This window comes from Ursus arctos, unplaced genomic scaffold (genome assembly GCF_023065955.2).
Source record: "Ursus arctos isolate Adak ecotype North America unplaced genomic scaffold, UrsArc2.0 scaffold_5, whole genome shotgun sequence".
Taxonomy (NCBI): Eukaryota; Metazoa; Chordata; class Mammalia; order Carnivora; family Ursidae; genus Ursus; species Ursus arctos.
Genome location: NW_026623067.1, coordinates 33,001,683 through 33,027,429, shown reverse-complemented (window position 1 = coordinate 33,027,429; position 25,747 = coordinate 33,001,683). Strand labels below are relative to the sequence as shown.

The 25,747-nt window shown below is 39.3% G+C and overlaps 1 protein-coding gene across 4 annotated transcripts in view; it reads right to left on the bottom strand.

The window, feature by feature from the left end:
• Window positions 1–25,747, bottom strand: part of DDX46 (DEAD-box helicase 46) — an 84,291-nt gene that overhangs the window by 9,634 nt on the left and 48,910 nt on the right. For 2 of the 4 annotated variants that reach the window (XM_026508014.4, XM_048220889.2), the window contains exons 16-23: window positions 25,299–25,492; window positions 22,980–23,117; window positions 22,526–22,675; window positions 18,677–18,853; window positions 16,642–16,860; window positions 16,178–16,322; window positions 9,761–9,834; window positions 314–7,754 (exon numbers count right to left, since the gene is read on the bottom strand). In XM_026508014.4, the coding sequence (XP_026363799.1) occupies window positions 7,707–7,754; window positions 9,761–9,834; window positions 16,178–16,322; window positions 16,642–16,860; window positions 18,677–18,853; window positions 22,526–22,675; window positions 22,980–23,117; window positions 25,299–25,492 (1,145 nt within the window). In that variant the 3' untranslated portion in view covers window positions 314–7,706. Of the gene's footprint in view, window positions 1–313; window positions 7,755–9,760; window positions 9,835–16,177; window positions 16,323–16,637; window positions 16,861–18,672; window positions 18,854–22,525; window positions 22,676–22,979; window positions 23,118–25,298; window positions 25,493–25,747 lie in introns of those variants that run through there. The other 2 variants (XM_057307018.1, XM_057307019.1) reach the window with 2 other exon arrangements.

The window sequence follows — 25,747 nt, the reverse complement described above, 5'->3', positions numbered from 1 at the left end:
TTTAACGGCGGACAGGGAGCACTGCTAATTTTGACCTCTCAAAGGAAAGAAAGGGTGACCCCTCCCCTCCCCCCCCGCCGCAGCAGGCATTTCCCCCCAATAATGGCTCCACGCCGAGGGACGAGCAGGCTACGTCCGGGGCCCCTCCTCTCGCTCGGGCTGGGCCAGAGCCCCTCCTCAGGCATGGGTCCGAGACCTCTTCGCACCGGCAAGGTGGGCCCCCGTTCTCGCCGCCTCCTCGCCTTCTCCACGAGCTCCCGCCGCCCCGACTCTGCTGGGAGCCAGACTGACAAACCCCCGCGCGCCCACCTACCTCAGCCGCTGGTAGCCCGGCCCCTCAGCGCGCCCAGGGGTTGCCCATCAGCTGGGAACCTCACGCCGGCGCCGCTCCCCTCCCAGCTCGTCGCCTCGGCACCGCGCGAAGAGCCCAAGTCAGAGGGGCAGGCAGCGAGGGCGGTGGCGGCGAAGTGGACGTTGACTCTTAGCTCTCGCCGCTGGAACCGCTCAGGGTCCTGCCCCAAACGCAAGAGGAAGAGGCCGCCACAGCCCAGTACTGCGAGGGGAGGCGTGCGCGAGCTCGCAAGGACCGCGCACGCACACGCACACGCACACGCACATCGCGAGACCCAATCTCCCGCCGACAACCAGCACGCAAGCCTGGGGAGGGTAGTCGCCGGAACCAGGCTGCGCTTGCGCTTCGTGGGGACGGGCAGGGGGCGGGGCTTAGGCCCGTGCCACTCAGGCTGTGGTGCAGACCGTAAACTGCAGATGGGCCGGAGACCCACCGGAAGGGGCGTGGCTTCTCCGCAGGAATGATTTTCACCCTGATTTTGTGATGTTGGAACTCTTACTTGACCCCATTTCTCAGACTACAGAACTAATGTGATGGGAGTCATGATCTGAATCCAGCTGTCTGGTTCCAGAAAGTGTGCCTTTAATCGCTGTTGGTAAAGATTAATGCCTAATTGTGTCAGATGTTTTCCAAAGCATGTTTAAAGGACTCAGCCTCTGCCCTTTACTGGTTATGAACAGGTAGATGAGACCTCCACCTGCGAACAAAATGGGGATTATTCTAATAATTTAAGGCGTTTGGACCGTCAAGCCTAGGATCATGTGATAATGAAAAGCCGCATTTTGTGGGACATGCTATAATTTTTAAAGTTTTTATACTCATGACCTCAGAATTGCCATATTCATTACACCGCCAGAAGAAAGGATGGGACTCTAAGTAGTTTGCTTACAAAATCCCCCCCTCCCCTTTATGTAGTTATTGTGAAATTTCTAGCCTGTCAGTCACCCCATACAAGCCACTTACCAGAAGGGACTAGTTTCCCCAGTTCTTCCCGCTGTGAATTCGAATATGGCAGAAAGGATAGGATCCAGAATTAGGAAAGCTGCCAAGAAGACAATTTATTAGGTAGTGCTAAGAGGCTAGGGGCGGTGTTTCTCCTTGTTGCCTACGCAGTGAAGACTGCCTGAAGAGGTAATTCTTAGCACTGAGCTCTGCCTTGAGCACAGCACTTGTCCAGGCACTGCTGCCAGTAGGAAGACAGGAGCAACCGGAAAACCAAATACAGTACATAAAAGAAGCTAGCCCACTCATTTTCTGGCAGGCATAGTTCCCTAACAAGATTCTAAATATTCTGACTCATTATTTCTATAACATACTACAAAGCAGAACTGATTATAACAGTATTGTTCATAGATAAAGGGAAAATACCAATGTAGAAGACAGCTAAAATAGGTACACAGATTTAAGGATATATTAAGTACCCTTCCAAAAAATGTTAAAACAGGTTTTCTCTACTCAAGTCCTCTTTTATATTCTTGAAGTGGAATTCAAAAATACACTGTAGCACTCCCATACCACTATTCCAGATCCGTAACTCTCTATTTTTGTCTGAAATGGTATTTGTACATAAAACCACTTAAGAAACAAACTTTTGCCCTAATAGAGTCCCATGATTTGCAGGCCCAATGGAGAGGTGGCCAGAATAACAGATGAAGTCACACTTGCCTGGGTTTGAACGCCTCTCTGCCATTTGTCTCCTATTGTACCTTGGGCAAGTCACTGTTCTTTCCGAAGCTTCCATATGTGTGAAATGAAGACAATGTCCTCCTTGCAGGGATAAGAAATTAAATGAGCTAATGGGTAAAGATAGAGGTGGATTTAAATCTAAGTCTATCACTTATTAGCTATATGACTATGGACAAGCAACTAGTCAATTCAACATATTTTAGTGAATGCAAAGTCCTGGGGATACAGCACTGACTTTAACATTGACCTCAGGGACTTTACATCCTGGTGAGGTAGACGAAAACTCAAGTCGATAATCAGAATACAGTGTTAATGCAGTAATCTGTTGTGTCCTGAGATCATCTCAGGTTGGCCTTAATGAGGTGCTATAGTACACACAGATAAAACGTACAACTAGTCCTGAACGTAGAGGCTTTTTCAAGAGCAGAGCCATTTATCATCACTTCATGTGCAACAAGAGCACACTTTTAAATGTCACACTCTGACTTACAACCACTTCTTCTTCAAAAGTGTATACCCTTGAAATACAATTTGGACTCAATCCAACATTCTTCATTCCTTCGCCAACAGCTTCAGCCTGGCTCCAGACCGGCCAGATCAGATAGAAAGACGATGAGCTAGTAAGATTTTTGAATGATAAATGGTGATTGTACACATGCAAAAGGAAGGCCATAAAAGGAGTATTTGTCTAGAGCCAGGAGCTGGCTGCCTCTAGAGACCTTTGAACTGTGGCAACAAGTGTTCCTAAATACTTTCACTTGAACTGAAAGATACACAGAAAAAATGAATCTCACTTTCTAGATTTTAGTTTATCAGTAGCCATGGACTGTCCTCACTAGATATACAGCTTATAGCAATATTGAAAATAACAGCAATATGGAAAGAGAGCATGAGAAAACCCACACCCATTGTAATGATAACAGTACTGATACTTATTGGATGGTTACCTTATGCCAGGCACTATCTTTACATGCTTTAAATGTTCTATATCACCTCATCCTCACAACAACCCAAAGATAGGTATTAATACATCCATTTACATATAAAAAAGCAAACATTTTAAAGCATTTAAACAACCTAAGGTTGTTCCATTACCCCCCAATATAGTAAGTTTATTTATAATTATGTGCATGAACTGTTTTACCAATATTGCAACCACTATATTTAAATACAACATATCATGAAACAACGTATTATAAAAGCTACTAAAAAAAAAAAATTTAAAGGATGGGGGCGCCTGGGTGGCTCAGTCGGATGGGCATCTGGCTCTTGATCTCAGGGTCCTGGGATTGGCTCTGTGCTCAGCAGGGAGTCTGCTTGAGGATTCTCCCCTCTCTTGGCCCCTCCCCCAGCTCACACATACATGCACTCTCTCTCTAAAATAATTTAAAAAAAAAAAAAAGGATGAGATTGAAAAAGTAACAGAAACAGCTCTAGTATTTTCTTCCTGCTTTCCATATGGCTTACTATACATGTGCCCCACTCTGGAGAACACTAACGTTAGATCACAGGCAGTCAAAATCCAAGAACAAAAGAAAGTGAACATTATCGATAGTTTTTGAATGTGTATCACAGAATCATTACCACCTGATACTTAAATAGTACCACTAGACCCCTAAAAATTTAGACGAACTTGCGTTCTCTTTGGAATTCCCAGGCATTCACTTCCCTGCTCTCCATCAAGCTTTCCAAATCCGTAATTTGGGCCCTGGGCTGCCTTGGGAGATAAAAAGGACTCTTTTTGCGAAAGTCAACAATACAGTTCTGGGGGTTTAAGCTTTCAGAAGACTTCCATAGGCAAAAGTAGAGAGAGAAAATAATGCCTTCAAGGATCCCTGAACTGCAGGACCAGGCACCTGAGAGCCTACTAGGAATTCAGAAATAAAGGCTACAGACACGTTAAATCCAAGGCTGCTAAGAAGTGCCTGGAGTTGGTAAGCTGCTAGAAATCCATCTACTACCAAGTGCCAAGTTTAAATGATATGCTTCTTCTGTGGCCCATTTTTCACACTGAATCCTCACATATTCTTTATTCCATAATAGGTAAAACTGTGAAAAGGGTCTAATATTCAAAACATGAACTATCATGTATTTCCATATATTAAAAATGGTTAGGAATTTTTTCATTCTGAAACTTTAGCTTTTACAGTAATCCTAATAATATCTGAAAGGGTAACTCTGAGCTCCAGATTTCCAAAGGGTCGTTAAAACTTTATTTTTTTATTTCACACTTTTTTTTCCTCCCCAAGATTAATGCAAAGTTAGAATTTCTTTTGAAAGGGTAGAGCTCCAAAATCATGAACTTCTATAAGCTGAAGCCATATTTGGAAGAGAATAAGGTCAAGAAAAATAATCAAAAGTAAATTCCTCAGGGCGCCTGGCTGGCTCAGTCAGTGGAGCATACAACTCTTGATCTCAGGGTTGTGAATTTGAGCCCCACACTGGGTGGAGAGATTATTTAAAAATAAAATCTTAAAAAACAAAAAAAAAGTAAATTCCTTCCCAGTCATGTGATTTGATAGTATGCACTTACAAATACACAAATACCAGCTAAGCCAGAAGGCACTAGGAAGGTGAGATCACTGATATTGTGGGGGATTTTACAAAGAAAATGTTTACAATTTTTCTTCACATTTCTACTTTGGATTCCTGACTGAAGAAAATTTTAAGTTGCTACAGGAGGGGGGGGGGAAGACCTTCAAATACCTGCAATTGAAAACAGCAGGGGATCTTTAGAGAGGGAAATGTAGCCATCTTCAGCTCTGAAGAACTTGGCTAACGTTAAGCAGTAAGATGTTGATTATATTGCCAAGCCAAAGAGCCCACTCAAGTGAGATTTTATTAAGGTTTTCTGATGATTATATCACCTAAAGTGAACAAAAAGATAAGACATCCCCTCTACCCCTCCACACATATTCATTCACTATTTGTCTTTATATTTACACACCCACCTTAACTTCAGCTTTTCACGCCAGAAGCATGTACCAAATTGTGAAGAAGTAGTAGCTCAAATCTAAGAGGAAGCGTCTGATCTCAAGGATCACTCTGGGATAGCTACTTAGAACTCTTGCTAAGAGCTTAGCATCCATCACCAATAAAACACCAAAACAGAACATTTTACTAAACAAAGTGTAGCTTTTTACCCTAGAATTCAACTACCATTTTCCTCCTAGCTCCCATCTTAAGCACTATGTTATCTGTCACTTAAGGACCTTAGCTGATAGTTTTATAAAGGAAAGGAAGGCTCCATAGGGAAAAGAGCTCACACATAGCTAAGTTATAACGCTGGAGGTTTTGCTTTCTAGCTTGTGACCCTTACAGTGCTGATATGCTATTTAGAAACAGATCCCACAGCTGGCTTTACAGGATTTATAAATCCCAGGTACTCAAGAACTGGTTCTGCTCAAACAAACAACTTCACATGTCAGGGCTGCCTGCCCCAGAGGAAGGACTGCAGTCTTACGTGCACTGTGACTCCCAGCTGACCACCATCTGTACACCAACGAGGCTGATAAGACACGAAACATATCAAATAATAAAGTGTCTACAATGACTTGGAAAGAACTTAGCCATCATTGTTAAATTCTATACTTCCATTTTGTAAAACGAGTGCACTGTGGCAAAATGCCAACTAGCACATGAATTATTATTTCACTTATCACCTGTCTTATGCCAAATACAAACACAATCTAAGACTAAGACGCTTCTTCAGGAAGATATTTTTGGATAGAACTGTATATTCTGGGTAGTGGGGTTGCTGGAATTTTTAATAAAGATACAGAGAGTATAATACTTCTCTCGCATGCCTACCAAGGTAAACAAAATTAGAGCAACAGCATAAAACATTTCAGCAGAGATAATTTTAGGAAAGTGTAGGCTGAATTAACTTTATTTTATAAGGAATTTAGAAAACATGAGCAAATACTGATATTGCATTAAAAAACAATTTAGTCTGTACATCATTCCGATTTTAAAAATCAAAGAGTCAGTGTGACACTAAAAAATGTTGTAACAGAGAAACGTGTTTCACTTTAGGACAAAATACTATCAGTGGTTTGTTACAACTAGATATACAAACATAAAGGTAGTAATGCTAAAATGATGTAAAACTCTGAATCTCAAAGTGATCCAGGAGGCTGAAGGAAGCACCAATTGTCACCAATGTGAGACTGCCACATATTCTATCAAAAGAAACAAACTATCACTAGGTAATAAAAATAAGCAAATAAATAAAAGGAAAGGAAAAGAAGCCCAAGATGCCTGCATTTTAGAGTAAATGGTTTATTTGGTTCTCTTGTTACATGTGTCTTGTCTGTTTTCTTCTTCTAAGAAAAGAAAGTAGATATGGAAGGGATCGAAGAATATTTCCCAGTTATATCCATCTTAGTTTTTCAGTAAGAATAACTATATTGAAGAAATGATTGATACCCTTTGTCATTTTAACCACTTAATGTACTATTAATATGATTTTAGTATACTTTATTTTCTTCTTTTTAAAAAAACCTCAAGTCAAGAATATTCGGAAACTTCTGTTTCTCTTAATTTAAGAAATATATCTATTTAATTCCTGGAAATTTTCTTTTTTCAAGAAGTGACAACACCACAAAGTTCTAATACACCAGGAGTCTTGAAAAGAATATTGGGTGATCCAATTATAACAATTTAAATTAGAATATTCAGGAAATGTATCTGAGGGGTCAAAAATTAATTTATGACTTCTTGTGAGCTAAATTTCACTGAGAGATGCTTAAATCTAAGTCTACAACACAGGTACCATTATGCTTGAAAATTTTTAAGAAAGAAAATTCATAACCTACTCAATAATCCTAGACAAAATGTGGATTAAAATTAGTAGTGTGTTTTTATGTACAGATGTATGAACACTTTCAGGGGAAAAAGGAAACATTAATATTTATATGCTACAAATCACTTTCTTTTAAGGAAGATTAAAAAAGATTTAGTAGCTAGACATAGAGCTAGAGGTTGTGAGGAGAACCTAAAAGGAGTAAATACTAAAACTCTTTGCAGTGTAAAGAAATGCAAAAAACTCTTATACTACAAATCTTTAATTTTACAAAACCAAAAAGCAGTCCACCTATTGCCCATTTTTGATGATAAAAATTGAAACAAAAACTGAAACATTTTGTAAAAATTCTATTATAACATTCTTAAATCCAGTTCATATTGTTCCACTGAGTCAAGTAAGATTTAAGGTTGAGGTGCGGGGCGGGAGGGACGGGACACGACAGAAAATTAAAGAATTTTACCTTTTTTTGAGGAGATGATCACTATTTCATTTCAAGAGGATATGGTGAAGAGCCCCTTAGTGACTTGTATGCTTTATTATTGTCAATTATTGTCAAAAGTCCAAATATTTCCATTTTTTTAAACTTCTGGAGTATTATCCAGATATTTAAAATATTGATATTTAAAGTTTACATTAAAGAACATCATATGCTGAAAACAGGCCTGCTTTAAATACAGTTTGATAATTCTGGTGGTACTTACTGAAAGAAGATTTCTTTACCAAATACTGGTTTCATATATTTAAAAAAAATCAGCAAGACAGAATTTTAAAAATCTTAATTTACAATATATTGTAAACTGGAGACAACAACTGCCACATGTTTCACAAACCAGCACAAGTAAAAAGTTTTTTCCAGATATTTTATAAGACTTTGTATCTTCCTTTATTTGTTGGTTGGTATGAATTTTGCTGTAAGAGAAAAAAAAAGATACGTAGTCAGAAAAAGCAAAGGAAAAAAAAAGAAAAAGAAATACATGTCAAAGACATTTCCTTTCCAAACTGATAGCATTATCAAATATTTAACAGAAAATGTTAGTATTATTATACTGAGGAAGAAAAAACTTCAATAACCAGTCATCTGTGTGTGTTCACGTGACTACTCCTGGACAGTTTTGAACCCACACATGGTGGTAGCATCAAGGTTCCTTCTCTATCACTCCTTCGTGAAATAGTCTTACAAGCCCTTGATTTAAAGGATATTAAAAAAAAAAAAAAAAAAAGGCTTTTCTTCTTCCTTCCTGTTTTGTGTAGCTAAGGGGAATTTTAGAAAAGCCCTCAAAAATACATTTGTAGGGGCACCTGGGCAGCGCAGTCGTTAAGCGTCTGCCTTCGGCTCAGGGCGTGATCCCAGCGTTCTGGGATCGAGCCCCACATCAGGCTTCTCCGCTAGGAGCCTGCTTCTTCCTCTCCCACTCCCCCTGCTTGTGTTCTCTCTCTCACTGGCTGTCTCTGTCAAATAAATAAATAAAATCTTTAAAAAAAACAAACACATTTGTAGAGAAAGGACAAACTGTCCTTTCAAAGGCCCCTCACCCAGTATACACATTATAGGGAGTTTACAAGCTTCAACTGGCACTAAAGACACAGGGATGGGGGCGACTGGGTGGCTCAGTTGGTTAAGCATCTGGACTCCTTTTTTTTTTTTTTAAGATTTTATTTATTTATTTGATGGAGAGAGATACAGCCAGCGAGAGAGGGAACACAGGCAGGGGGAGTGGGAGAGGAAGAAGCAGGCTCCCAGCAGAGGAGTCCGATATGGGGCTCGATCCCAGGACTCCGGGATCACGCCCTGAGCCAAAGGCAGATGCTTAACGACTGAGCCACCCAGGCGCCCCAAGCATCTGGACTCTTGATTTCAGCTCAGGTCATGATCTCAGGGTTGTGGGATTGAGCCCCGAGGCTGGCTTTGCACTCAGCTGGGAGCTGCTTCTCTCCCTCTGCCCCTCTCCGGCTCGTGTGCATTTTCTCTAAAGTAAATAAATACATCTTAACAAAAAGAAAAAAGACACGGGGACGTGTTCACCTTCATTGGGAAGGTGGTCTATAAAAGGATGCCTTTTCCACAGCATAACCTCTTTGGAAATTATTTAGCAAAACTTACATAAAGATAACTACATCTGCACAATAATTTGCAATTCCAATACGTTTTAACTCCAACGTACATACCCCAAGAGAAAAGCACACTGATATGTACAAAAGAGACATGAAAGAATTCTCAGAGAAGGGTGGCCTGGGTGACTCAGCTGGTTAAGCATCCGACTCTTGGTTTCAGCTCAGGTCGTGATCTCAGGGTTGTGAGATCCAAGGCTTACATCACTCCACGCTCAGCATGGAGTTGGCTTAAAACTCTCCCTCCCTTTCCCCTTACCCCGCCTCCGGCACTCTCTCTCTCTCAAATAAATAATTAAATGAATGAATAAATGAATGAATGAATGCTCAGAGAAGTATTATTCATAAAAACAAAAGGTAAAATAGTCCTACTAAAGTCCAATACATAATTTGTGGGTATATTCACAAATTAAATACTTACACAGCCATGAAAGACAATGAGTGCTACATGCAACAACATGGATTTCCTCCAAGTAATGCTGAGTCAAAGAAATTAGATACAAAAGAGTACATAGCAATTGATCCCACTTATATGGAGTTCAAAAATAGGTGCAAATAATCTACCACGTTAAAAGAACACTGTTACATTTGGGGGAGATGAATAGTGACAGGAGGAGCATGCGAGGAGCTTCTGGAATGCTGGTATTGTACTCTGTTTCTTGATCTGGGCAGTGATGACATCAGTGTGCTTCCTTTGTGAAACTTCACCAAGCTATAGGTTTATGACTTGTGTAGTTTTCTGAATTTATATTATAGTTCAATAAAATATTTACTAAAACAAAGAAGTCTTTGAGGTTTTCACTCACCAGCCGAATCAGTTCTTCTTTTATAAGCCTGGTGATTTCTGCCTTTGCTTTCTGCACAGCCAGTTCATTGGCACCTGGTGGGCAAGAGGAAAACGTTATTCATATGCTAGAATTACACTGGATGTTTATCCGTGTCATGGAGATCCAGCAGGAGTTCCTGTAGATGACTTTGAGAAACACTGTACTGCCTGCCAAGATAGCCTTTCAGAACCTGGTGGAACATCATCCACATTATATAATGGCTGCTTACTATTCTGATTACTTTAAGAGTTTCAAATGTAACCAATGACATCACATTACATGTAGTGTTAAGAGTTCTTGGTGGGGGGGGGCGCCTGGGTCACACAGTCGATTAAGTATCCAACTCCTGTTTCGATTCAGGTCATGATCTCAGGGTCACGAGATCGAGCCCCTTGGCCTGCTCCACACTCAGCAGGGAGTCTCTCCCTCTCTCTCTGCCCCTCCCACTCGTGCTCGCTCTCAAATAAATAAATATTAAAAAAAAAAAAAAAAGAGTTCTTGGTATGATTAAAAAGAGCAAAGAAAAGAAGATTAGCACTTTGTCCAAAAGAGACTAAGAAAGGTTGAAGAGAAATATAAACTCCTTGGTTCAATCTATTTAACAAGTATTTATTAGACATTTATTATATTCCCTAAGGTGGATGACTAGCCAAGTTGAAGGAGAAAAGATGCCATGGAATATTTTGGGAAGGGAATCCCATGTGCAATGGTACAGATTAAGAAAGGCATGTTTAGGGACGCCTGGGCAGCTTAGTTGTTTAAGTGTCTGCCTTCAGCTCAGGTCATGATCCCAGGGTCCTGGGATCAAGCCCCGCATCAGGCTCCCTGCTCTGTTGAGAGCCTGGTTCTCCCTCTCTTTCTCCCTCTTCTCCCTCTCTTTCTTCCTCCTGCTCGTGCCCTCTCTCTCTCAAATAAATAATCTTGGGGGGAAAAAAAAAGGCATGCTTAATTACTGAAGAGTAAGAGAAGTACAGTGTGGTTGGAAAAGAGTGTAAAAGAACACAGCAAGATAGTCTAGAGGATGAGGCAGTCTGGAGACATTCATTCATACAGTTATTTCAACTCAAGAAAGTACCCACCATGTATAATATAGAATGAGAGATTCATTATACAAACAACTCATTCATGCTCTATATGATCTTGCAGACTATTAGAAAAACAAACTTGTAAAGATATTACAACAGAATGGAAAGGTAGGAAGTAGTTTATCAGAATGACTTCTAAATATCATTCCTTACAAAAACCCCTCCCTCAGTTCTCCAGGCAGAGTTCAGTCACTAAGAGATGAGAAGCAAATAAAGTAAGAAGTAATTAAGAAGATACTGAATCCAAGAGGAAAAACAGGTATTATCAGTAGTGATGGTAGATGAAATTCAATTCTGAGATTGCTGTAGTTGAAGGGCTCATGTGACATCCAGTTGGAAATGTCAGGCCAATGGAAATATGAACCAGAAGTAAAGGAGACATAAAGACGAGAGAACCTTGAAGGGTAGTGTGAAGGGATCTGAAGACAAGGGACAATGCCAGGGACCAGGTAAGTCTAGATAGGTAACACACACCAAAAAAATAGTAATAAAAATAAATAAATAAAAGTTAGAAAAAGGTGACAACTGGGTGGCTCAGTCGATTAAGCATCTGACTCTTGATTTAGGCTCAGGTCATGATCTAAGGTCGTGAGATCCAACCCCATGTCAGCTTCTACGCTGGGTGTGGAGATTGCTTAAGATTCTCTCTCTCCCCCTCTGCTCCACCACTCCCTTCTTCCTCTCTCTCAAAAAAATCCAAAATAAATAAAGTAAAATAAAAATTAAAAAAAATTAAAGGAGATAGGTAGGACAGTACACAGTGATAAAAATTAAAGAGCTGGACCAACAGACAAGAAAGTAAGGACTAGGGTAGGAGTGAAATGTTAAACAATATGAGAACTAGGGATGCAATGCAGAAAGCTATGTATTTATCATTCTATGTAAGAAAACAAAATGAGGAAAACAAGCCACAAGAATTCCTTCTTATTAGATGTGAATGACGTTTTCTGATCCCAGGGGGAGCAAGGGAAGGGAGGAGGGCAGGAAGGAAATGAGATGAAGAAGGAAAAGGAAGAGAGGAGAAAGAGCAAGGGGGGGAGGAAGAAGAAACAGTTTAACAATGGGAAGGAAAGAGCCAGGAGTATGGCTGTGAAGTCACAGCCACATATCTCATCTAAATCCCATACCCCCACCGGCCAGCAACCACACATTTTAAAGCTGTGGGTGCTGGAAGAGAGGTGGATGAAAGTAAACAAAAGGGTAGAATCAAGAGCGAAGCCAGACTAAAAATTACAACCAAAATGAAATTCAGGAGGAAAATATGCTACTTGGCATGAGTTGTTGTGAAGCTTATTGATATTCTGTGCTATTTTCAAAAGAAAGAAAATGACACTCTCACCTAAATCAAAGTAGAAGAGTAATTTTCCTACTTTAGTTAGAGCCTGACCATTTGGACCAGTTTAAAGTTTTGACTTATAAAGCTTCTTTAGGTAATAGGTTACATATGTTTATAAGCTGCCATGGAAAAGAGGCATTTCCTTTCATTGGTCCTAAAACAACTGTGGCTGCTTTTAAGGGATTCTCCACTAGTAAAAAGAGAGGGTCACAAAACAGGCTATAAATTATACAGGATGGCTAGGCACATAAGGCCTTCCTGTTCTCCTTCCCGCTGCCTGGTGGGAGGCCTGAAACTGCTGAGCCACACAGAGCCTCCAAGGAGCCAGGCAGTAGGGTCCCTCCAATTACAGAACTAGAAACAGATGACACTAGGCTCCTTCCAACACCTGTTTTTGTCCTATTAGTGTTCAGCTGATTTGGCTGGAGTTTCAAAAACTAAAAATCCTTTAAAAAACTAATCCTCTATGAAAATCTCAAAGCTTTGGATCATTTTAACTACTAATCTCCAGTTCTTAACCATCACTACGGCTCTAGACTTTTTTAATTTTTTTTAGATTTTATTCATTTACTTATTTGAGATGAGACCAGAGAGAGAGAGAGAGACAGCGAGTACAAGCGAGGGGAGCAGCAGAGAGAGAGAGAGAAGCAGACTCTCTGCTGAGCAGGGCAGGGCTCAATCCCCGGACCCCAGGATCATGACCTGAGCCGAAGGCAGACGCTCAACCGACAGAGCCACCCATGCATCCCTGGCTCTAGAATTCTAAAGATTCGTTTTTGATAAGATTATCTTGTTATATACGTGGGGGAAAGCTGATTTAGATTATAAAAATTAGACATTATTTCCTAAGTACAAGTTGACAGTGGAGAGAAAGGACCAGAAGCACTCTAAGTGGAAGGAAAAGTCAAGCAGAAGCTGTGGGCTTCTCACTTCACTTGGCAGTAGAGGAGGTATGTTCTGGTAAAGTTCTATGTAAGATGAACCTCGATATACTATACTAAACATAATTACCTTTAAATTCAAGAATTACACAGAGGATCCTTTTTCAAATCAAGCAATCGTTATCTCTGATTTACCTCTTTCTAAGGCAGGCATTTAAAAGTACTGGTTTTGCTTAAATGGCCCCCATGATATTCAAGCTGAAAATAAAAGGCTGACTGCATGTACACCAAGGGTTTTATCATCAGATTCTACTGGAGGACACTGTGTCTCCATCCTGTATGGCCTAAAGACACTGGAGTAGGGGAGACCTGTCCAGTTCCAAGCGCAGAAAGATGTCAGTGTAATTTTCTCTCCTTGAAGAACTAGGTGCCAGCAATCCTCATTTTACTACACAATAAGGAAGAGTATCACATGATTTAGAAACACAAAGTCACTGGCAGAACAAAAGTCTTTCAGGACACATAAAAGGATGCACTTAAAAACCTGACTTAATAAAAGTCACAATCACAAAAAAAAGACATAGAATTTGCTTAGTTCAAGCTCTACATCCTTTGTGCACCATTTTAAAATATGCATGAATCTTAAATATGCATGCATTTTAAAATATGCATGAAATAATGGCAGAATGGCAATAACACAGAACATATAAAAAGGCTGCATTTGAGTTTCCCCATTGCCACAATTCATCAGTAACTTTAAAGGTCCAGTCGTGAGAGTGCATCAGTGAAAATGGCAGAGCCTGGAACTCCGAAAGCCTGTCCTCTGACAAAAAGTGAGTAAATCTGCAAAAACCTAAAATCAACTGTACCAGAATTCCGGAAACTAATCAAAAGTTTATAGCAACCAGGCAAATACTTACTAAAGAAAAACAAAACAACAACAACAAAAAAACCCAACACCATAATCTTGGCAACAGCACTCTTCAGTGCCTTAACTTACTCTGACCCTATCTTGCACTTTTGGCCAGGAAATGATTTCTACTTAGGGGTAGATGGGATACACACTACACATGTGTTTTTCTTCTTGTATCTTAATGCTAAGATGCCACACAAAAATAACTGAGGTCACCAATTCAAAGGAAAGTGACTAAACAGGCACAGCACTAATTAACTTTTAGTCACGTTTATGAGATTCCTTGTTTTGGCCAGGAAAAAATCAATTCCTAATACGTAAGCAGATCATCTGTACATTATATTCAGAAAGAACTTACCTAAAATTATAAAGTCCTCACAAAATCAAAGAAATGCCAAAATGTAACAAGAACAAAAAAACACTGTCACTAACAGTGACAAACCTTATTTACAATATACTTTCAATGGAACTAAATACCTTCTAATGATCTTTCCAACAACAAACTTAAAAGCTAACCATTACAGTAGCCACCAGCCATGTATGTGGCTATTTAAATTTAAATTAATAAAAACTGGGGCTCCTGGCTGGCTCAGTCAGTAGAGCACGCGACTCTTGATCTCATCGTCGTGAGTTTGAGCCCCACAACGGGTGCAGAGATTACTTAAAAAAATAAAAAAAATCAAATATGAATTCCTTTACAAAAATTAAATAAAATTTACAAATTTCAGTCACACTGGCCGTATTTTGAGTGCTCCATAGCCATCACAGAGTGTTCTCTTGGACAGTGCAGCTTTAAAGAGATCAAATAGAGGAGATGCCTGTCAAGTAATACTTTGTATCCTGAAGACAAGTGACTATAGGGCTTAATCAGATGCATTACTCAGAAAATTTATCAAGTGTTTACCCCTCTGCTCTGAGAATAGGGCAGATGATAAAATCACTATATCCAGAGAACTCCAGTGGGGGGAGGGGACACAACAAGTAAAAATATACTACAATTTCTGTGATGACTACTGTGAAGACAAACAGGTAAAGAGCTACAGAGTGGTGAAGAGGGTGAGGTAAGGCTTCTTCGTCAGAAGTGATGTGTGCGCCTCAACGTAACTCGGCCGGTGCCTGAGATGATACAGGATGTGAGAGAGGCTCCTCTGGAGCCATCAAAGCCATTTAAAGCACTATGGATGCAGACTCTGAGCTTACAGAACACATAGGACCAACCTTTCCACAGCTCCAAAACCAGTACGCAACAGACACTTAATTCATTAAACTGATGAAGTGGATACGGCTGGGTCTACATTTGTAAGTCTATTACAAAGATATTCAGATACATAAATGAAGGGAGGCAAGTTGTCCTATTATGCAGTGGAATAATACATTAGGGGGAAAATAAAAATGGAAAGTCTTTTGAACTCATTCATGAATGTGTGAAATAAAGTTAAAAAGCAAATCTGACTGGGGTGCCTGGGAGGCTCACTCAGTTAAGCATCCAACTTAGTTTAGGTTCAGCTCATGAGGTCTAGCCCTGCAGTCAGGCTCCATGCTCAGCAAGGAGTCTGCTTGAGATTCTCTCCCTTTCCCTCTTCTTCTGCCCCTCTGTCTCTGTCTCTGACTCTCTCTCACACACACACACACTCTCTCAAATAAATAAAGTGTAAAAAGAAAGAAAACAAAACAAAACACACACAAAAAAACCCCAAATCTGATCACTCTATGTAATACCTTACTTATATACTTTGGGTTATGGTATTCTCTGTCCTCTTCTTGTTTTTTTTAAAGATATCCAAGAACTTTTATGGCCATAATTACACAGGGAATACTTGCTTGGATAAACATTCATTAAGTGAACTAATATACTGATTTACTTTCTAACCTAAACTTTGACCAGAATATTCTACTTATTAGAAGCATAAACACATCAGTCCTTAAAATATCTTTCTTTTAGAGTGATTTTCTAATTTGACTGAATTGTCAAGACTGAAAGAGTTCCATATACAGTCACCTTTCCATATGTACTGAATGTCTAAATAAAGACCTTAAATGATACATGAAAAACTATTTTTTTCTTATACATGTTCCTTACTTTTATCCTCTCTAGAACTAACCTTACATTCTCTCTGTGTCTGTTACATCTATATCAACTCTGACCTAACGCAAGACTGCAACAGAACCAACAATACTTACTTTCAATTGCCAAGTAAATTTTCCGCTCTCCTTCCTTAGGTTCTTTGCCAGGCGGGAAATATGTTCCTCTGATTGTAATTGCGGCTTCAGAATATTCACTGATTCTCTGCAGAGCTTCCTTAGAGGTAACCTTCCACCTAGCAGTCTATGAAAGAAAGGGTGGGAGGAAAAAAATCACTTCACGGAAGGACAAATACCTGGCGTACGGACAAAGAATAGGTTGGTTAAATAATATTATGGTCAATATTAAGAATATAATTAACACTTTCACATAAAATCATTTAGATCCTAATGTAACTAGAATATATTCATAAAAATAAAATTTCTATTGTTGTCTCCCTCATCTAAATAAAAAGTAAAGTAGCTATTAAAATGTTCACAGGTTTTAAAGAAGGTATTTTTGCTCCTAAAGAAGCAAGAGTTTTTACTCCATCATTTAAAAAAGGCTTAAAACTGTTACTTGCCTGTGGGAAGTCATTGATCTCTAATTCTTCCTCATATCTCTTAAAAGATTCATTTTGTCCACCATCCTGTCTCTCCTCTTCTTGTTTCTCCAAAGGCACATAATTGAGCTTGGCATTGATCTTTTCAGCAAGTTGCTCTGCAATGGTTTTGGCAGACACAGTGGGAGCCAGGATGGTGCCACCTCTGAGAATCGCATTGGTGGCCTGTTGCATCACATCCTGTAGTTTAAGAAGACCTACAGTCAAATCTCAAATGAGGGCAGAGACGAGATCAGGGATCCTACCACAAATTATTCTCTGGTAAGCCACTAACTAGAAGCATCTTTCTAATGCAGAGTCCTACTCATGTGCAAATTAGCAGTACATATTAACAGTTTAATGTATTTATCTCCCTTACTTTGATGAGAAAAATAAAGAACATTCAACTCTATTATTAAAAATTCTACTGGATCATAGAGAATTAGATAACTCTTGATATACAGTAAAATATTTCTAAAATCATTTATATAACTTTGTGGCTCCTAAGAATTTCCTCTAAATTAGAATCTTTGTCCACTACCACCACTGAGCTCTCCAACCCCAAAGCCCAAGCCAATGTTCAATAAATTACAGTAAATGACTGACTTACATTTTTACTTTATTTTGTACTTAAACCTTTTTAATTTGAACTTAATTTTACCATATGCCTAATGTGGACAGAATTCTATAGGTAATAACTGACTCAAACCTCAAGCTTTTCTAACAATGAGAAGGCATGGCTATTTGATTTCACCAATGAAGACTTATTAGCAGTAATAATCCCAGAGAATATCAGATGAGGCACTATAATCTCTGTTTTCAGAGGAAGTAAGGCCTGAACATAGCAGACACTTCATGGTAACTCACTGGCTAAACATGTGATCTTAGCCAAGCAGCAGAGAAGCAATTCTCATTGGCTAAACGAAACAAACAGAAACCTGAGACTCTAAGTCTCAATTGTAGCTGCCTCACTGAGTCAGTCCACTAGCGTCCGGAAGGCTTGGTCCTTCCAGGTTGGGTGTTACAGTCCCGAAGCTATCCAGCCTACTGGACACAGGGCTCTACCAGTCCACAAACTCTCAAAATCTTCAAAACACTGTTAAAATAAACAAACTATTCTTTAGGAGAATCCTATGAAAGTTTATTTTTAGTTAAAAATTAAGTTGATAATTTTTTAAAAATTAATAAAAAGCTCTCAAGAGAAAGATGGCATGTGAAATACTTAACACATTTTCCACTGTTTAAGCCCATGTTAGTTTGAGTTATGTAACCAGGTATTATACTTCCAAGAAATTGTTTGTGTGCCCAATAAACCACCCAATAAAAGCAGATCAAGAAAGAAAACGTGGGGTGCCTGGGTGGCTCAGTCAGTTAAGCAGATGCCTTTGGCTAGGTCATGATCCCAGGGTCCTGGGACCGAGCCCCACATCAGGCTCCGTGCTCAGTGGGGACTCTGCTTCTCCCTCTGTCTCTCGCCCGCTTGTGCTTGCTCTCTTTTCCTCTCAAATAAATAAAATCTTGGGAAAAAAAAAGAAAAAAGGGGGGAGCTATTTCCTTAAGATATTGTTAAGATCAATCAGAATATTACTTTATAAAACTATCAAGAGCTAACATGCTTCAGTTAAGAATTCCAAAACAGGGGGCGCCTGGGTGGCTCAGTCGTTAAGCATCTGCCTTCCGCTCAGGGCGTGATCCCAGAGTCGTGGGATCGAGCCCCACATCAGGCTCCTCTACCGGGAGGCTGCTTCTTCCTCTCCCACTTCCCCTGCTTGTGTTCCCTCTCTCACTGGCTGTCTCTCTGTCAAATAAATAAATAAAATCTTAGGAAAAAAAAAAAAGAATTCCAAAATAGGCATTAAGACTTTAGTTAACCATATAAGAGGAATCATCCAAATGCAGTAACTGAAGAATCTGTATTCAGATTAATGTTAAATTCCCACTAACTCAATGTCTAGAACAACCTGCTCACTTGTGCTGACATAAAAAGCAGTGACTAAAACTTGGAGCAATTACTTAATACCTGAGACTCAATGCCCAAATTCTTCTGAGCATTGATTCTAAGAGCCAATCTCTTAGCAATTTCTAATTTCTCAGCATTTCCTGCAGTTGGAGCAGGAACACTAGACGTTCCAGGCGCAGCCATATCCTTAACTCTCTTCTTTGAATTAAACATGCTTTCAATTTGTTCATCAATCTAAAGAAAATAAAAAGATTAATAAAAATTGGATTAAAAATACCAATTTAGATACATCCACAGAAACAAATAATATTTCTGCCAAATGACTAGAATTAGTCGCATTTATGTTAATTCAACCACAAAGATCAATAGGAAAATAGACCAGCTATTTGTTGAGGATGGCACATTTTAAAAAATCAGTTACCTATGGCAGGAAAAAGACAGAAAAGAGAAAGAGAAAGAAAACAGAAATACAATGCCACACGAACCAAGTGAGCACACTCCTAAGCGGTCCAGAAAATATATCCCAGTTCAGCAATTGACCATGTGTTGTTGTTAAGACAGAGAACCCAACATGATATAGCTGAGATGCTTCAGGGCTCAGGCCCTGAGGCTAAATTAAACTGCAATGAAAGAGGATGGCAGAAGGGCAGTGTAACTCAAGGCCGGTAGGCCACTAAAATTACAGTCAACAGTTCTCAGGGGGAATGGTACAAGTTCCTAAGGTGGGGCTCCCCATATCCTTCCCAACTTCTGAAGTATAAATGGATTTGCCTTAAAAACTGGGTAACAGAAGGGCCCCTGGGTGGCTTAGACGGTTAAGCATCTGCCTGCAGCTCAGGTCATGATCCCGGGGTCCTGGTATGGAGCCCCACAACCGGCTCCCTGCTCAGTGAGGAGGCAGCTTCTCCCTCTGCCTCTGCCCCTCCCCACTCATGCCCTCTCTCTCTTTTCCAAATAAATAAAATCTTAAAAAAAAAAAAAAATCGGGTAACAGAATCAGAAAAGAGGGCTTTATTGCTTTATTCCTTTGAACCAAAAAAGGACAAAAAGTAAGGTTGGTTTCCCCATCAAAGCAAAAATAAAGGTGAATGCCTCAGCTCTTCAGGAGCCACATGAGCAGAACTTCAACTGTGCCATCCTGAGGCTGGACACAACCAGCTCATAAGCTATTTGCATTTCCTTTTAAAGATGCTTTCTGCCCAACAATGACTACTGACAAGGCCAACTAAAGAGATGCAAACCCCTTTATATACTTAAATTAGGCTAATAAGGCCTTATCTGCTAAAACTCAAATGCAGAAAAGAGCTTGCGTAGGGTTTTAAAAATTAATTAGGTGGGGCACCTGGTGGCTCAGTCAGTTAAAAGTGTCCAACTCTTGATTTCGGCTCAGGTCATGATCTCAGGGCTGTGAGATGAAGCCCCCCATAGGGCTCCGCACTCAGCGCTGATTCTATTTGAGGTTCTCTCTCTCCTTCTCCTTCTGCCTTTCTCCCCACTCATGTGTACTCTCTCTCTCAAATAAATAAATAAATCTTAAAAATTAACCACAGAAAGAACCGATATATTTCATACAATGAGATTCAAAATAATGTTCAAAGTAACATTGAAAAAAAAAAACTGAGGTGGTTTTCTGGGAGGACTGGGTGGCTCAGTCAGTTAAAGCATATGACTCTTGATTTCTGCTCGTGTCATGATCTCAGGGTTGTGAGATCAGGCCCTGAGTTGGGCTCCACGCTGGGTGCACATCCTAAGATTCTCCCTCTCCCTCCCTCTCCCTCAGCCCCTACCCCCCCAAAAAGAACACAAAACTGAGGTAGTTTCAAAGCAAGGCCGTAAATTCTTTAATATTCTTCCCCTCCAAAAGGTGGAGCCTCTCCTTGAGTGTGGGCTGGACTTAGTGACATATTTCTAAGAAACAAAATAAAGCAGTAGTACCAGTGTGTCACTTTAGACATTAGTCATAAAAGGCCTTAAGGCTTCCTCTTTGCCCCCTCCTTCAGCTCACTCACTTTGGGAGAAGTCAATCGCCATGCTGTGAGGACACACAGGCAGAGGAAAGAAAAGAGGTATCCTGCCAACAGCACAGTGAGTGAACCATCTTGAAAAAATATGATCCTCTATCAGTCAAGCCTTCAGGTCATACCAAGCCCTGGGACAACAGCTTTACTGTAACCTCAGTGAGAGCCTAAGCAGAACTACCAGGCTAAACTGCTCCTGATTTCCTACCCGAAAGGAAATGTGAGATAATAAATGTTTGTTGTTTTAACCTACTAAGTTTTAGACTGATCTGTTACACCATAACCAATAACTAAAACACTGACTTAATTAAATTTTAAGCCAGTATGGTATATGAGAAAATGATGTAGGGTTAATGAGAGATCTGGGGTCTGATGCTATCTGTGCTTAACAGCCAACGTGGTTGTGGGCCAAATGCTTTTTCTGGGCTTCAAATTCCTCAAACAACAAGATCAAATTGAATTCCTGATTCTAAATTCATATCCTGAGCTTAGGTCTAATAGAGTATTTAAATTAAAAAAAAAAAAAACCTTCTATGATCAATGATCAAGTGTATTAGAGGATTTCTGGGTTAGAGGTAAACAGGCTTCTTGAACCCAGGATTTTACACATACTTTGATATGCTAATACCACTACTAGTGGTATACACTAGAAAGATTTTCAAAATTATTTTATAATGAAAACATGCTCTTCTAAAGCTCAAGCTTCTTTCGGTTCCAAAGGATACTCTGTGAAACCCTGAATTTCCTGAGTCCTCAGGGTCCCTCTTCACTGGGTCACAAACAATGCCATTAGCTAAGACCATGGGCTCTGAAGTAAGAATGAAATGGGTACAGGGCCCAGCTCATCCCATTAATCACTATGTAAATCTGAAAAGATTACTTCTAAGTCTCTTCAATTATAAAATGGGCATACTCTTGAGTATCTACCTTGTCTGGATAATGTGCAGAAGTAAATGAAATAATCCCTGTAAAGCATCTGACACAATGCATGATGGCACTTGGGGACACTCAAAAATGCTATCTATTATTGTTTGTTTTTTGCTTTTTAAGTAAGCTCTCCTACACCCGACATGCGTGGGGCTTAGGCTCACAACCCCCAAGATCAAGAGGAGCCACCCAGGTGCAGGACAATCTGACAATGTTTCGGCACCACATTAGATACACCTTTTGGCCTAGCAATTCCATTTACATGCTCAACCTCAAAACTGAATCAGATGAATGTGCTAAACTAAATGCACAAGAATAAGCAGTAAAGTACAGTTTACGATAATAAAGTATATTTCAAATATGAATATACAGGAACAACCCACATATTCAAAATTAGGGGTTTGATTAATTAAACTGTGGAACATTCATATAATGAAATATTATGTAACCATTAAGAACAATGTAAGAATAAGAGGTGCCTGCGTGGCTCAGTCAGTTCAGTGTCCGACTCTTGATTTCAGCTCAGGTCATGATCTCAAGGTCATGATAGGGCTCTGTGCTCAGCAGGCAGTCTACATGAGATTATTTCTTGTCCCTCCACTCGTGTATGCTTTCTCTCTCTCTCAAATAAATAAATAAATAAAGCTTTTAAAAATTCATTTAAAAAAATGCAAGAATTAATTTACTAAAATGAGACGATTTCAACCTAAGACCGCTGCTGTCAAGAAGGTTTATAAAGCAGTATGGTCTCATTTTTATGAAAATACATAAATATGGGTAAGGCATATGAGAATATAGAGAGAGAGGCAGAGGGAGAAAGAGAGAAAGGGTTGGGAAGGGCACACATCAAAAAAGGTTTGCAGTAACTGGCTATATCTCAACAAGCAAATGGTAAGACCTCCAGGACGAAAGCAACAATGCTTCAAATGGCAAGAATGAGCCTTAGTAAAAGGACACTTACGTCGACTGCAGCATCCTCATCATCTGAATCCTGCAGACCAAGAGCTGCTTTTTGCAACTTCTTCCTCTCGTTAGCCAAAGCTTGTTCTGTTTCATCAAACTTGAATCCCTTACCAGAGAACCCACTACTCTTTTTAATTATTTTCCCTTCCTTTCAAGGAAAAACAAAAAAGTTAATTTCATACTAAAAAACTTTAGTGTTCAGGAATTTAGGAGTAATTAAATATTTTTCAAGGTAGTGCATACCAATGTAACAAAAACACTCCACCTAGCACATGAACAATAAAAAAAGAACTCTACATAATACTGAGTTGAAGCAAAAGAGAGGATTTTGTTCTCACTCCCCTCCCCAAAGAGATAAAATAATCCTATCAAGGTTTACAAGTATTGAATAGTCAAGGTCTACAACACAATAATGAGCTGCATAAAAGTAATGGCAGTTTAAAAAAACTCACAGCTTTCTGCTGGTCTTTGAAATCACTCCAAAGTTTCTCCAGGTCAGGAGGCACTGCAGTTCCTGACAATTCAAGAGCTTTAATTATGTCACCAGCATAGCGAGCTTGATCTTCTGTGATAAAAGTATACGCATAACCCTGACGAATAATGAAAAAGTGGAACTGTTAGGCACTAACAACATGACTCTTCTTCAGATCACAAGATAAAATCTGACCCACCTAATAAATCCTCTAAAGACTAAACAGAAGAGTCCTACTAAATTCTTGAATGCTTCACAGTAAAATATCTAAGTTTAATATTTAAAAATAAGCAAAACCAGAAAATTTCTAATTTCTTCATGTATAAACAGAAATATATGATTTTAGATAAATGCACAAATGCACTGTCATACATACAAATTTTAATATAGCACATTATTTTTTCCTTTTTGCTTCCATTCCCTTCGTACACTACCTACTGTACCACTCTACCCCAACTAACTTGTATTAACTTTCTAGGATGTAGCTTTCCACATAATTTTTCCCCTACAGAGTTTTTAAGACCAATAACGGATAAAAGAAAATTTATGTGTGTGCACATATGTATGTATATATATATATGTATACATGTATGTACAACTCTAGCCCTTCTCTCGCCTGAACCAAAAAGCTCCTAGAGGGATACCTGGGTGGCTCAGTCGTTTAAGGGTCTGTCTTCAGCTCAGGTCATGATCCCAGGGTCCTAGGATCAAGTCCCAGGCAAGGAGCCTATTTCTCCCTCTGCCTGCCGCACCCCCCCCAACCACTTGTGCTCACACTGGCAAATAAAAACAAAAGCAAAAAACAACCCTCCTGGAGACATGTGAAACCTTAGGCTTTAGAGAACCCCAGGGAGATGACGTAGCTCACTTCATCTTTTGATGTATGTGCGTACACATGCATATATACATACATGCACACACATGTATATATACACATGCATATATACACAACATACATATACACACACACATATACAAAAAATTTTTATATACAAAAATGAAGTTAATTACATCATCACCCTGGGGTTCTCTAAAACCTAAGGTTTCACATGTCTCCAGGAGCTTTTTGGTTCAGGTGAGAGAAAGGCTAGAGTTGGGAGTAGAGAACAGTATACCACAATCATGTCATCTCTACAACATTCTCTGCCCCTACTAGAGAAACGTGGCAAAATTTAAAACATGGCTTAATATAGTATTTCAGGAATATCTAATTACCACACTTGACCCATGGCCTGCTTTTGTACTGCCCATGAGCTCTTTAAGAATGGTATCGCTTCTTTTTTGAGGTTTGTGTGTACACACACACACACACACATCCATATGACAGAGACTGTATGTGGACCAAAAAGGCTACAATTTTTACTACATGTGTGCCCCTTTACAAACTTTCCCAAATCCATATTTGGGAATAACTCAGGTTAAAAGAGTAAGAGCCATCACTACTTATTAGCTATGCAGGCTTGGGCAACTAACTTAACTTCCATGTGCCTTAGCTTTTCTCATCTATTAAATGGTAATGTTGTTTAGCTCAAAGGGAAATTGTGAGGATAAAATGAAACAATATGTATGAAAAGCACTGAAAACAACATCTGGAACTCAGTAAGTACTACATAAATACATCCTATTATTATTATTAATATTATTGCTTCACTATGTAGAAATATCCAGGGCTGGAATATCAAATAGATCATCATCAATGTTTCCAACAATAGAATATTCTATTGCCTTCGAAAAGAATGACTTAGACTATATACTTACCAGACTACAGGTGAATTTAAAAAGCAAGTAATATACATAGCATATGGAGTGGGACAGGGGAGTAATGAAAAAAAGGGTCCTGGGATCCAGTTCCAAGTCGGGCTCCCAGGTCAGCAGGGAGTCTGCTTCTCCCTCTCCCTTTAATTCTCCCCCTTGCTCGTGCTCTCTCTCTCAAATGAATAAAATAAATAAATTTAAAAAAAAATACTGATGAAGGATCCTGAACTATATACATGTATGTATATACATACACAGAAATTTTTAGGTAGGGTAAAACAAAAAACCCTAAAAGAGGACATGAACAATAAACACTATCTGCCTAAACAGAATGGCTAGTTATCTGATAATTTTAATAATACCATATATAGAATTGATGAATATCAACTAGTCCCTATTGATGATTGATCATTTTCAAAATGTCCCTGTAACTCCTATTATCTACTCCTTAAAATCCTAAAAAAAAAAAAAAAAAAAAAAAAAAACCCAAAAAAAACCCTATGTTTTAATGTAATGGAAATCAACTTTAAAAAAGTCTTTTTACTTTATTGCCTGCTCTTCCAGTCCGTCCTGCTCTGTGCACATAATCCTCATAATGGTTGGGGCAGCTGTAATTTACTACAAGAATCAGATGCTTCACATCTAGACCTCGGGCAGCAACAGAAGTAGCTACAAGAAGTTTGCAGGTCCCATTCTTAAAGTCATTTATGATGCTATCTCTGTCATATTGATCAATGCCTGCAAGTAAATTAAAAAAAAGTTATAAAACCACACACTGCAATTAAATTTTTCATTTCCTTGGACACAGAAATAAGTTAAATGCAGAGTAGCAAATAAATCCAACATACATTGACCACACGTGCACCAGTCACAGTATAAAAAATAAAACACTAAGGAAATTTAATGGCAAGATCAAAGGCTACTGCTATTAACTGATTTATGAATCTTCCAAATCTGCCCTTGTATGGCCCCTTTCTTATATAGAAGGGTTAT